Source organism: Procambarus clarkii, chromosome 57, assembly GCF_040958095.1.
Source record: "Procambarus clarkii isolate CNS0578487 chromosome 57, FALCON_Pclarkii_2.0, whole genome shotgun sequence".
In the NCBI taxonomy this organism is placed as follows: domain Eukaryota; kingdom Metazoa; phylum Arthropoda; class Malacostraca; order Decapoda; family Cambaridae; genus Procambarus; species Procambarus clarkii.
Window position 1 is genome coordinate 6,925,678 of NC_091206.1, and position 12,902 is coordinate 6,938,579.

At 37.3% G+C, this 12,902-nt stretch overlaps 1 protein-coding gene across 6 annotated transcripts in view; it reads right to left on the reverse strand.

Moving 5' to 3' along the window:
- Positions 1–12,472, reverse strand: part of LOC123745063 (calcium homeostasis endoplasmic reticulum protein) — a 40,561-nt gene extending 28,089 nt beyond the window's left edge. For 4 of the 6 annotated variants that reach the window (XM_069306230.1, XM_045725362.2, XM_069306228.1 and 1 more), the window contains exons 1-6: positions 12,274–12,447; positions 8,599–8,769; positions 6,720–7,129; positions 6,378–6,536; positions 2,168–2,403; positions 1,017–1,091 (exon numbers count right to left, since the gene is read on the reverse strand). In XM_069306230.1, the coding sequence (XP_069162331.1) occupies positions 1,017–1,091; positions 2,168–2,403; positions 6,378–6,536; positions 6,720–7,129; positions 8,599–8,769; positions 12,274–12,298 (1,076 nt within the window). In that variant the 5' untranslated portion in view covers positions 12,299–12,447. Of the gene's footprint in view, positions 1–1,016; positions 1,092–2,167; positions 2,404–6,377; positions 6,537–6,719; positions 7,130–8,598; positions 8,770–12,273 lie in introns of all 6 variants that reach the window. The other 2 variants (XM_045725361.2, XM_045725360.2) reach the window with 2 other exon arrangements.
- Between the last annotated feature and the right edge of the window lie 430 nt (positions 12,473–12,902).

Consider the following 12,902-nt stretch of genomic DNA (forward strand, 5'->3'; position numbering starts at 1 on the left):
TCCTTTTTGCGGGGGATGAGGGGGGGGGGAGGGAACAATCTAGTTAGGGAACACTCATAACACAGACAAGAGTTCTTCCCTCTGAATCCATGTTGTCCCTATGTTACAAACTATTTAACCACCGCACTGCGCAAAGCGCCTTTAGGCGCTCTGAGAGTTGTGCTAATTTTTTTTAATTAGGCTTTATTTTAAATGTTTTTTAATGTTTTCATTACTCTGTGTTTTTAAATTAAAATAATTAAGTTTGGAAACATTTTGACATCAACTTTACCTGAATATTTATAAAAATAAAAATATGTCTTGACAATTGCATTAAGAAGTTTTTTGCCGAAACCCGATGCACAGTGCAGGGGTTAATTCTCTACAAGTGCTCCTATATTCTTTATCAATGACCTGACCTCACTTCCTACACATTTCACTCGTCACTTCCACCCACTGTGTGTTCTCCTTGAAGACATTTCTCATAAAAAACTATTATGTGATTATTTTCAGTCCTGGTTATTTTTTCATTCCAGCACTTATAGGTAATTATTCAGTGATATGGCTTGAGTATCGTTTTCAGAAGCAGAAACACACATTTATAACTACTGTACTGCATTGTATAGTGATCAAATACTATAAATGCTCTTTCTCAAGTTTGACAAATAACATCCTAAGGTTTATGTCCATTGATTTTCAAAATGATTTATGTATGAAAATAAATTGTGTACTATGTTATCTTCAAAAATGAGCCTCATTTGACTTGTAACTTCACTTTAATGTATTTATAAATATCAACTGAATTTTAAAGTTAATTCTATCAGCCACTACACAAAAAAAATTAAGAATAAATCATAAGCTTTGTCTTTAGGAATATAAATTTTAGTGTATCAATTTCTATCCTTAAACAGATTCATCAGCTGGAAATATGTCAAGATAAATTCCAACGACATTACCAATATCTTACACCCGAATTCCACAAACTAATAACACAATGAACAAAATAATTGCAATATAACACTGATAATTGAACTTACCAATGATGAAGGACATCATTCATTAAGTATATGATGTGTAACTTGTGATTGAATGGACCACTATTGGCTGTAGCTCTGAAAAGACAACAAAGTTCATAGTTACGTTCTTTTTTAATGAGAGTTTTTTGTAAGTATCCTAACTAGTTCAACAAAAACTACACAGTACTTTTAAATGATTTGTTATTTATTTGTATACACAAGAGTTCTTACATTTTTGCACAGCCACTAGCACACATAGGGTTTCGGCCAAGTCCTAAATCCTAATATTCCCCGGAATACGACGCACCAAATCGTTAAACAACCAGGTACCCATTTTACTTTTGGATAAACAGAGGCTACAGTTAAGAATGGGTGCGCAGTAAATCTTCCCCAACCAGAATACAAAGCTAGGACAAAGTGATTGCAAAACTATGTTATCAACTTTGTTTTTAACCACATCTTGGAATTTAACTTAATTATTAGCAAGTTGTTCTGAGAAATCTTTATAAATGGGCACTATTGTACCCCCCCCCCCCACCCCACATGCACACAATTTTAGAATGGTTGGTGCTAGAGACGTTACTGCATGCACTACAAGTGGTTGCTGTGTTAGCCCTCACATCCAGGAGGGGTGCCCAGAATTTTTGTCCAGAATGGCATCTGTTAACAGGAGACCCGAGAAGTTTGATTTGAGCCTCGTGTACCCGGGGAGTTTTGAATCTTATGTTAGACCTAAAAGCATCCCTGGTCGCCATGCGCACCACTGATTGCTATGAATCGTTGAAGAGTTAAATTCACTTAGCTTATCTATGCAACGCATTTCCCCACACCTCTAGTGCTGGATGCAGTTAGCTTTTGCCTTGTTATAGGATTGGATTTGTGCAAAAATGATTTCAAACATTTTATCAACAAAACCTGTCCACAGACTGAATCCAAGTAAATTTTTGATAAAGAAATAGCTCAAATATTCAATTCCGTCTGAAATTGTTTTCAATAAAAATGAAATACTTGTTGGAAGAATGTTTACCAATTAGCTACTGGATATGTGAATCAAAATGAGTGATTACCATGTGTTCATATTTAAATATAAGAACAACCAACAAGTGAAAACACCTTTAAAAATATTCAAAATCAGTTTTACATCATTATAAAACAAACCCCGTCAGTCTTACTTCCATAACAAGTATCGTGCAAGCCACTGATTTTTTGATGGAGACTGGGCATTAGTGAAGATCCAATGTTTGCCATTAGATATGGAGTCCTTGGTACAAGATTCTGTGATTGGGCCAAGAAGTTCATCTAATTCATGAGTGGAGAAACCCAGATCAGAGGCCTCATTGCGCAAAACTTCACCTCTGGCAACATATATACCCTCTCTCACTTGGCCATCCTTTTGTTGCTCCAAAACCTGCCAAAAAATAGTAAATACAATAGTTAAAAATAAATGCTGTAAATATAGTATTGACAAATATTTCTGGGCTGAACATAAGTTCAAGAACGGATAGAAAACAAGTACAGTACCATATTCATAAAAAATGCAACTTTAATTACATCAGGGAAAATAAATATTTGTACAAAAAGTACACATGCCTTGACAGGAGTTTTAACAACTAATCCTGCTGTAAACACTTTGCTCAAGTGGGACGATAACACTTTTATTCTACCAAGTTTACATGTACAGAGCACCACTTGGTTTCCGAACTTCAGTTATCCGAAATTTCCAGTTTCCCGATTGGGGTTGGAGAGTCACGCTACATGAACTAACTTCGGGTAAGAAGCAGTCTGCCAAGCCTCACGCCGGCTGGGGTGGGAGTTACCTTACACGAACCAAGTTCAGGTGAGGAAGCGGCCAGACAAGCGTCGCGCCGGCCTGTGGTGGTGGGTGGGTGGGAGACGATTTAGTTTGCCCACTGACCGTATCTTGCGCCACCACTCTGGTGCCTGCTACCCTGTGATGTCACAGATTCACGGCCTATTGTTCCCATTGTTTGAATTTGTCACAAGACTGGAGTGTTCATTCCGTGACTTTGTTTTACAAATCAGCACAATCAAGGAACATCCGTGCACCACGTCGGCTCCAAATGCACACATTGTGTCAGTGAAAGCATCAACAAGCAGGTTATGTCAAAGAAAGAGGTCAGTGATGACATTTGAAAAGAAAGCTGAAATAATTAAGAAGGTGGAGAGCGGTGTCCCGAGAAGTGTCGTGTGTGCTGAATATGGCATTAGTAAAAGTACTGTTTTTGATCTTCTTACGGCTAAACCCATCATTTTTTACTATTTCTCTAAAAGTGAAAGCTGTAAGGCAATACAGAATAGAAAGGTAGTAAGTAAAGCAAAGGCGGAGAGTGTTGATAACGCAGTGTGGGAGTGGTACAAACAGAGGCGTGAGGTGATGAAGAAGCCAGTGGCAGGCTGGCTGCTCGTGGAAAAGGCGCGTGAATTTCACCAAGCAATGAAAATTACTCAAAAGTGTGTATACAGTGATGGATGGCTCAGAAGCTTAAAAACCCGTCATGGCATTAGGTTCATTAAAGTGCATGGTGAAAGACAATCTGCCGATGTTGTTGGTGCTGATGAGTATGCAAGTAAACTTGCGGAGATGGTGCAGGAACAAAATTGGTCTCCAGAGCAAATTTATAATGCTAATGAGACAGTTTGTACTGGCGTATGCACCCAACTCATCACATGTTGACCCAGTCAACCCAACACCATCAACATCCACCAACACCTCTTCCATGTAAATAACTATGCTTCATCAACATCGATCATCAACATAAGCAGATCAGGACTTCACTTATTGGCGAGTACAAACAAAATATGGTCGCATTATGCTACGAACTATGCTACGAACCTGTCGATTTTTCCCCTAGAGTTTATTCGTGAATTTTTCTATCCTTTTTTTTTACATTTCCAATTTATTTTTTTCCTTCATTTCTCGTTTACGAACTTACATGATAACCGACGGGTCTCGTCCCCAAGGGGTTCAGAAACCAAGTGGTGCTCTGTATTAGCGTTTCAAGGCAGGTAACTATGCAGTCTACGATAAAGATAAATGATTGGACTTTTTTCTTTTAGTGTTATTTAGTTGTTGCCTAGCTGTAAACTAGTTGAAGAGAATAATTTATAAACACACACACACACACAAAGATGCATATTTAATATCCAATTAAAGTATTTGAAGTACCTTGCATAAAGCAAGGCTAAATGAACAGCAAATACAGAGCTTTAATTTAAACTAAACAGCTGAACAGTATCAACATTACTGACTTTATCAGTATTATTATTATTAGCAATTAATATGTTAGTTATTGCTGATACTGTAACAATACAGTAATTTGCTAACCCAATTCATAGTACAGCATGACTTAACATGAATAAACTAACTGGAGATACTCAATTTTTATATAAATCAAGTCAAACTGAGAAAAATAAACACACCAACAAATTTTATACAAATTGAGATAGCAAGGTTTCAAATACAGTATCCACTCAATTTAACAGCCTATATGGGGCTGAGCCCAAGTCGTTATTTACGGAGCTCCGTTATTTCCGACGTTAAGTCGGGTCGGGTAATTTTTCAAGTAACATTCAGGTAGGATATATTTTATACTGTATAACTAAAATTAAATAAAGTTCATTGTGTAATTGCATTCCAATTTAGTGCACGGCCGACGATTAAGCCAGTTGCTGGCTGCTGCATGGATGATGTGTAAACACGCTCTGATCAAGTCCAGATGGGTGGGAAAAAATTGATTCATTCCTTTGTATTGAAAAATATTTCATGTATCAATCAGCGAGTTAATATTGTCTTAATAAAATTTTAGAGATGTGTTTTGATTTACCCTGAACAGTGCAGGTAATGTATTTTTAATGTTACGACACAGGCTGTGGCGGCCATGCCATAACAATGGCGATCGAGCCTTGTCACTGAGAGCTAGCCAAGACGAAATATTTTGAGCTCACCTTTTCTCTGCTGACGATAGAATATACATTTGCAGAGACTAATATGTAGCTTTTGTTGAAAAAAAACAACTAATATCTTGTAATACTATAATAAAATTGGTAAATTGACTGACTTTTAATGTTACAACACACGCTGTGGCGGCCATGCCATAACAATGGCGATCGAGCCTTGTCACTGAGAGCTAGCCAAGACGAAATATTTTGAGCTCACCTTTTCTCTGCTGACGATAGAATATACATTTGCAGAGACTAATATGTAGCTTTTGTTGAAAAAAAACAATTAATATCTTGTAATACTATAATAAAATTGGTAAATTGACTTACTTTTAATGAAGCTGAAGATTACGAAGCTGTGAAGATTACGTCATCCTCTGCAGCGCTTGTTTTATATTGTTTATGTTGTATACAGGGTACATACTGTATGTACACTTATTTTCAGGCATATTTTAATAGAGTATCCTTCTGTTTCTTGATGTCACTTACTGTACTTTTCCCGATGTTAAACTCTGCTGCTGGTCGTGCATGAGAATATCCTTTATCAAGTTTCTTAATTAACTCCAGCTTCTGTGCAACCGTCAGGCGCTTCCTTTGGGTAACTTTTGGCATTTTGTAAATTAAAAAGATCACAATTACAGTACAGTAATATCCTTCACAATTGAAGCTAGCCGCGCGAGTTCACGGTAAACAATGGGAACACATGGCCGGCGGAGTACATACTAGGTCCGTGGGAAAAAAAATACCTAGTGCCTATACATACTATAAAAGGTATTTATTAAGAAAACAAAGACTTTTGCTTAATAAAAACTGTTTCAAAATATTTTATTAATAATAATTTACAATTTTCTTCATTAAAGTGAATCATTTTAAAAGAAAATTAAGATGTAATATATGACTCTGGACGATCCAGGTCGGTGGCGGCCTGGTCGCCATGTGAGGGGATGCTGATGCCACAACAAACCCAATACCGACTGTCGGTAATATCGACCGCAGACCGGTATAGCAGGCTCTAGCTACTGGGCTCCCAAACCGGTCGTTAATACCAGCAGATCGGTATAAAAGAGGCCGTTAAATTGAGTGGATACTGTACTAAAAGCCAGAAAAATTCAAGATAAATGCATCAAAGCTACAGCATAGATATATTTTTATATATAAATATCCATTACAAAAGTTAAATAAATGAAGATGCATGAACTTGAATGTGCACCTTAATATTAAGGGAAGATTAAGTCGCAATAAACGATGAAAAACACAACTAATAAAAAGCCATACCAGGAATATCATCAACAAAAAAATTTATGAACTTCAATAAAGGTGTGGTTACATTGCTGAAGCATATACAATATTCTAGTTTGAATTGCACAAAAGCATATCTGTAACAAAACAGAAAAAAAGCAGGATGCAATAACATCTACTCACCAACTGTTGTGCGGCTAAATTCTGTTCGCTTTGATGAATCTGCTCCTGTAATTGCTGCTGCTGGTTTGTAATGGACTCTATAGTTACACTTGGTGGTGGAGGTGGTGGGGGTTGTGCATATCCTGGAGCAGTGCTAGTAAAAGCACCTGGTTCACCAGCCTTGAAAAAACAAATAATTATTTCCAAATGATACTACACAAATACAATAACTGTACTGTAATATTTTTCAGTAAAGTACATATTTTCTGTATAAGTAATTAAGACATAATTCAGTTATGTCTGTATCATGTGCTTTCAATTGCATATCCTATGAAAATACATTTCCTGATCCAATAGACTCACCTGAGGCGCTGTGTATGTTGCATCTCCAGGTGGTGGCGGTGGGAAAGACTGAGTAGAATGTACGAATGGAGGCTCGGCTGTACTGGTTGGAACAAAAGGTGTGGAAGTGACATAACTTGGATCACCAGGTGGAAATGTTGCAGGTGGTGGCTCACTTGAAGGGGGTGGAGGAGCATACTGCGTCGGGGGGAAACCTCCAGGTGCTACTGGTGGTTGTGGGAATGGGGGCAACTCAGGCTCAGGATATGAAGCAGGTGGGTAGCCATATGCAGGTGGGTAGTTTGGACCAGGAAAACCACCTCCACCTGGGAAAGCTCCTTGTGGAGGGGGCGGAGGTTGATGTAATGAAGGCTGTTGTGAGGGTTGAGACTGTTGCTGTTGCTGCTCACGAGCTTGCCGATGTTTTAATACTTTTATGAAAATATAAAATATTATATATGAGGAACATGGGATAAATAAAAACACCATTAATACTAACTTGTACCACTATAATTGAATGGATTATTTGTTCACAACAAGGGTGAGGGTGAAATTTGGAAAGCAGAACCTAATACAGTATTAAAAAATAAAACAGTCAATATGAAAAGCTCCTGGGCAGATTACTCTGTTGTTTCCCGAGGTGATATTTACTGCACCAGGACCATAACATCACGGGCAGTCAGGAAAGACAATATTTCAACACTGACACTATCTGAATTGTTCAATTAACATGTACCTGCTAGCAGATGACAGCTAGCACAAATAGGTTCTGATGTGGAAGGAAAATTCATTGCTTCCTATCCACATGAAAAGTAAAGAAACCATACCAAAGTTTTGGAGAAATATACATGTATAGAAACCATCTTGCAACTGTGGAAAGAAGCCACACCAAGATGCAGCTTTTAGTTCTATAGACACAAAGAGGTCCATTTGAAAAATGACAAATGCATCCTCAGAAAGGAGGCCCCATTCACCTCTCATCCTGTTCAGATCAGACAAACAGGACAGACCATCAGAAGTACATTCAACATCTTTTAAGAGTGGAATGAACAAAATGAAGCTAAGGAAAGTTCAATACTGTACAGAACTGTAATAAGAGTTATCAATAAGCCACCAAACCTTGACTATGCAATATATGTCAAGTAGGGAAGAAATATTTAGGGTTAGTTTTTAATACAAGCTACAACACATTAATGCTTAGATGAAGTCATTAAAACACACTTGGCAAATATAACTCAAAATCTTAAAAGCAGGAAAGTTTTTGTAAGTAATTTAAGACGGTATTCTCAGCAGCATATTAAAAAGACAACCAGGAAAAAATTGTAATATAGACACCGTTAGCTAACAAAGCTCAGCAACTTCCTGGGACTTCATGGTGAAAACACAGGCTACCAATTCAAGACTTTATTTAGGGTCAAACTTAACTACAAATTAGTCCCTGAATGCTGAACCACAACACGATAGTCGAGGAGAATGTGAAGAACTATAGGTCTTTGAACTCTCAAGTGCACATGGTGCACTCTGGTGGAATGGGGTGCAGGTTGCCAGGCAGGGAACCTTGCAACTAGTGGGCACTCTCTGGTATGGATTGGAAAAGACCGAACTTTTTTTTTAATTAAACTTTGTTGGTCATTCTCAGAGATTGAGAGATTTCCAGTGATCCTAGCACTTTAGGATAAATGACCCTGCAGGGATATTCAAAATTCCTGTTTTGTTCCAATGTCAGAATATTATCCTGCCTGACTATTCATAATCTTATGTAGAGACAAAGTGAATCATACCTTTGAGGGTATCTGAATGAAAAATCAGAAAAATATATAAACATTTTTTTAAACCTTATTATTATTAACAAGTCAGTAATTATCTTAGATAACATTAAGAATGCAGCATGATTACTCACTTGCTTGTTCTGTTGTAACTTTGTACTGATAGTAATTGAAGAATTCTCCACCAAACAAGAAGCTAAACTTTGGATTCTCCTTCTGCTTGGTTTTGGTCATTTGCTCGAATTCAGGGCCATTGCGAGCCACAAACTGTGCCAACTTGTCAATAATATTCTTCAACTCTTGGTCTGCAAATTAAAAAATTTACAAACATTTCAAAACATTAAAATATTTAGCCAAGTACTACTGCACTATTCAATGAGTGGAACTCTAGTGCTTATTGGTCAAAATAAAATAGATCTCAAAATAGGAAGATAATTTTGGTTAAATTAAAACTGGCCAGATTAGGATTTGTCCAGGCTAATCAATCAGAACATTTACTGGCAACTATGGGAAAATTAAAAATATCTTCTAAGAATATCAGGCACGTAAGCTTGAAGCAGAACTTTATTAAACAACCAGGCATGGATGTGCATCATACTTTTAAAATGAACAATCTTTGACAAGACAATGAATTATTTTAGGCTTTTAAATAGTTTACTGTATTTTCAAAAATAAATTACGAAGAAATAAAATTTTCCATAAAGTGTCTTGAGAAAATTTTCACAATAATTGAGCAGTAGGCTATGCTATATATTCAACATTTATATTGATATATGAAAAAAAAAGTAAAAAGTAAACCATTATGTAGAATTTGTGGCATTTTTGTCCCTACAATTCCATCAAAGCATCAGAGAAAAGTGTACTTTGATACATTATTCCACACATGTCTAACAGAAAAATTCTTCCTGCTGAAACAGTTTTCAGGTTTATGTTAAATATTGAGTATTATTAACATTAATAATGTACTGTATGTATGTAATGTGCATGTACAAGAGTGCTTACATTCTTGCACAGCCACTAGCACACACAGAGCTTCGGCAAGTCCGTAATCCAAACATTCCCCGGAATACGACCTCACCAAATTGTTTAACAACCAGGTACCCATTTTACTACTGGGTAAACAGAGGCTACAGCTAAGGATTGATGCCCGGTAAATTCTCCCTGGCCAGGATACTTAAAAACTGATCTTTCTGATGGACACAGAAGTCAGCATGGCACATCATGTGATGCTCACCAAGAACCACTGAATGGGAAATGATTTTGTTGAAATCCAACCCATCCTCCTGTTTATGTAGTAGTTAACAGCTTTGACTACCTAGTGTTTTTTGTGCAGCAAAGCCAGAGTTACTTTCCACCAACATGACGCATGGACATGCCTAAATACTGTTTTACCTTCCAAGGGAACACTGAGTACATCTAGAACAATTGCTATCATGGCCCCCTACATATGCCAAACACCATCATCATCTCATTTTAGCAGCAGCATTCGACCCGTCCTCTTACTTATTATGTTGCTTTTCGCTCGTATACACACCAAGGCTAAAATCGATGCACTAGAAAATTAAAGTGGCACACAAAAGTGACATACTGTTCTGTTTTCTGTTTTGGGTTCTCTGGCTTAGTCTGTTAGGTCAGGAGAGGACACTTTAAATTAACGGTTTTTATAATGTTTTGAAACCCTAGAAGAACTTTCTGCTCTCCTAACCTACCAGAGGACCCAAAACTTACTGCTTTGGGTCCATTTCATTTGAAAAATTAAATTCCATTTTTTTTTAAATTCCAATTCTGCGATTTTTAGCCATAGCGCATACGAGTGAAAAGCAACATAATTTGTAAGAGGACAGGCTGCAGCACTAGCCTCCGATGCCATAGACCTGCTATGACTCTTGCCACCCAGCCTCAGCAGTGTCTTTGTTTGGGATACTGCATCACCTTATGAATTACGAATGCTTATTGATGATGATTACTGTACCTTTTAGTATCCTCTCAACTCCGGCTGTCTTAAGCAGTTACAACACACACTGCTCTTTTTCACTCACACACATCAGTGCAAATCACGTTGTACACATTCTCATAGGAATTGATTGGGATAGATAAAGAAACTATTTCGCATGGGTGGAATACAAACACTAGAACACAAGTGGTAAATTAGAACTTTAATGATTCACAGAGACATTAGAAAGAATTACTTCAGTGTCAGAGTGGTTAAATTCAATTCAAACAAAATGCACTAGCAAGTGATGTGGAGGTAGACTCCATACGAGGCTGTGGTAGTAAATATGACAGTATCCAATAGGCTCAGGAACCTGTACACCAATTGATTGATAGTCAAGAGACACAACAAAAGAACTGAAGTTCAACCCCCTCAAGCACAACTAGGCAAGTAAAGATGGTTTGCCAACAGATTTCAAAACCTATTTAACCTTATGCAACTTAACCCCATACAGCTTAACCTAAAGCTAGAATCGTGTTAGTGTGCACAAGACGGTTCTCCACACGATTTTAACAAATTCCTAACTGCACCTAACCTAACTGTGTGTAACCTAATACAGTATATCCTAAACTAACACTATATGATTTTGACAATTAGAAAACCAGCTCTGTTGAAAACCTTGTCTATAATTAGTCTGCCCGAAAAGCTGTGCGTATTAGTGGCTTTAGGCATAGTATGTACTAGCTCTATCTAGAAATCTAACAGCCTGTTTGTAACTTATCTTTTATGTACGTTTACCTGAATAAACATTCATTTATTATTTATTTACATTCCCACATGCACACACTCGCTAAAAACTTGGCTAGACCACTAGATATACGCCACACAGTATCCCAAAGCCTTTGCCAGTATATTTTAAAACTGACTAAGCCTTACCCAACCCAATCTTACAATATGTATGGTTTTGACAATTAAAAAACGAACTTTGCCAAAGTTCCTGTGAACCATCTCACCATACCACAGACCCGGTCCATCTAATTACCACAAGCTTCCTGGCAATACGTTAGTAATGAATAAATATGATATATTTACTCATTATAATGTTGGTACTGAATGTACAACACGAAAAAACAATTTTAATCTGAAAAAGTATATTTTTATAAAGAAATTAGACAAAAATAAAGAGCTGGCGACGCCAAATCAAGTCGACGATCCAAGCGTCGGTTAGGTTAGGTTAGGTTAGGTTTTGTATGGTTAAGTTAGGTTAGGTTAGGTCAGCCTAACCTAACATATCATATTTATTCATTACTAACGTATTGCCAGGAAGCTTTGTGAAGCTTGTGTAGCTTGTGGTAATTAGACGGACCCCCACAGACCACCAGTTATATATAAAGGGATTCTTTCCATACAAAATCCTAAGTCTTTGATCAAATACATGTTACTGAAACAAGCTACAGTTCTTGAATGCTTCTACCCATTTCAGCGTTAGACTTTTAGTGGGAGTGATGGTGTTCTAGCAGTATTAACGACTTAAAGGAGGAAATGTATATGTTTATTTCTCAGAATGTTTGGCAATATGTTTATTGTTTGTGATGTACTCACCTAGTTGTGTTTGCGGGGGTTGAGCTCTGGCTCTTTGGTCCCGCCTCTCAACCGTGTATGTTGAGTATATATGTATATATATATATACATATATACTCTATATATATGTATGTGTATATATGTATGAGCACGTTGTACTGAACGGGGTGAGAATAGCTTGAGCTACCTCATCCCTATGTGTGTATTTTACCTCAATAAACTTATTTCAATTCCAACGACTTGACACTCAGAATATGAACATTTTTTTCTCCATTGGTCAAGCAAATTAACTTACCGGGGGGAGGTTGTGGAAGCTCCATGATAACTCAATTCTACACCAAGGGAAATCTTCTGCACATTAAACGTAGCTATGAAGCTATAGCAAGATATTCTTCTGCACTCCTCATATCTACCCCTCCAGAAGCTACGCTACACAGTGTTACCAGATAAAGCTAACAACTCCAAAGCCGCGTTCGTCTGATATAGACTACGAGGGTCTAAAATGTGCCTCCACATCTCAACCTTCTACGTCATCGTTTTTGTGACGTCACACCGCAAACCAACACTTGCTCAATATATCTAGAAAACCAGTAATTTCTCAGTTAATACCGCGAGTTCCTCAATATATTTTACATTATAGGAAAGAACACATACAATATTGTATTTTGAATCCATGACAATTCTAAAATGTTCCCTTTTATTGTAGATACATGTGTTATGAGGGGCACCACTGTATTTGTAACTGCCCTATTGTCAATGATTTTAGACCAAATGACATGAGATTGAGCTTTGGAATTATTTCATTCATTCGCGGATATTGGAAGATATTATCGTGCTCTACCCAAAGTTCGTAAGTGACTAGAGACTATAGTCTCTTGACTATAGACTAGAGACAAGTGACTGTAGTTTACAGACTCGCATCAT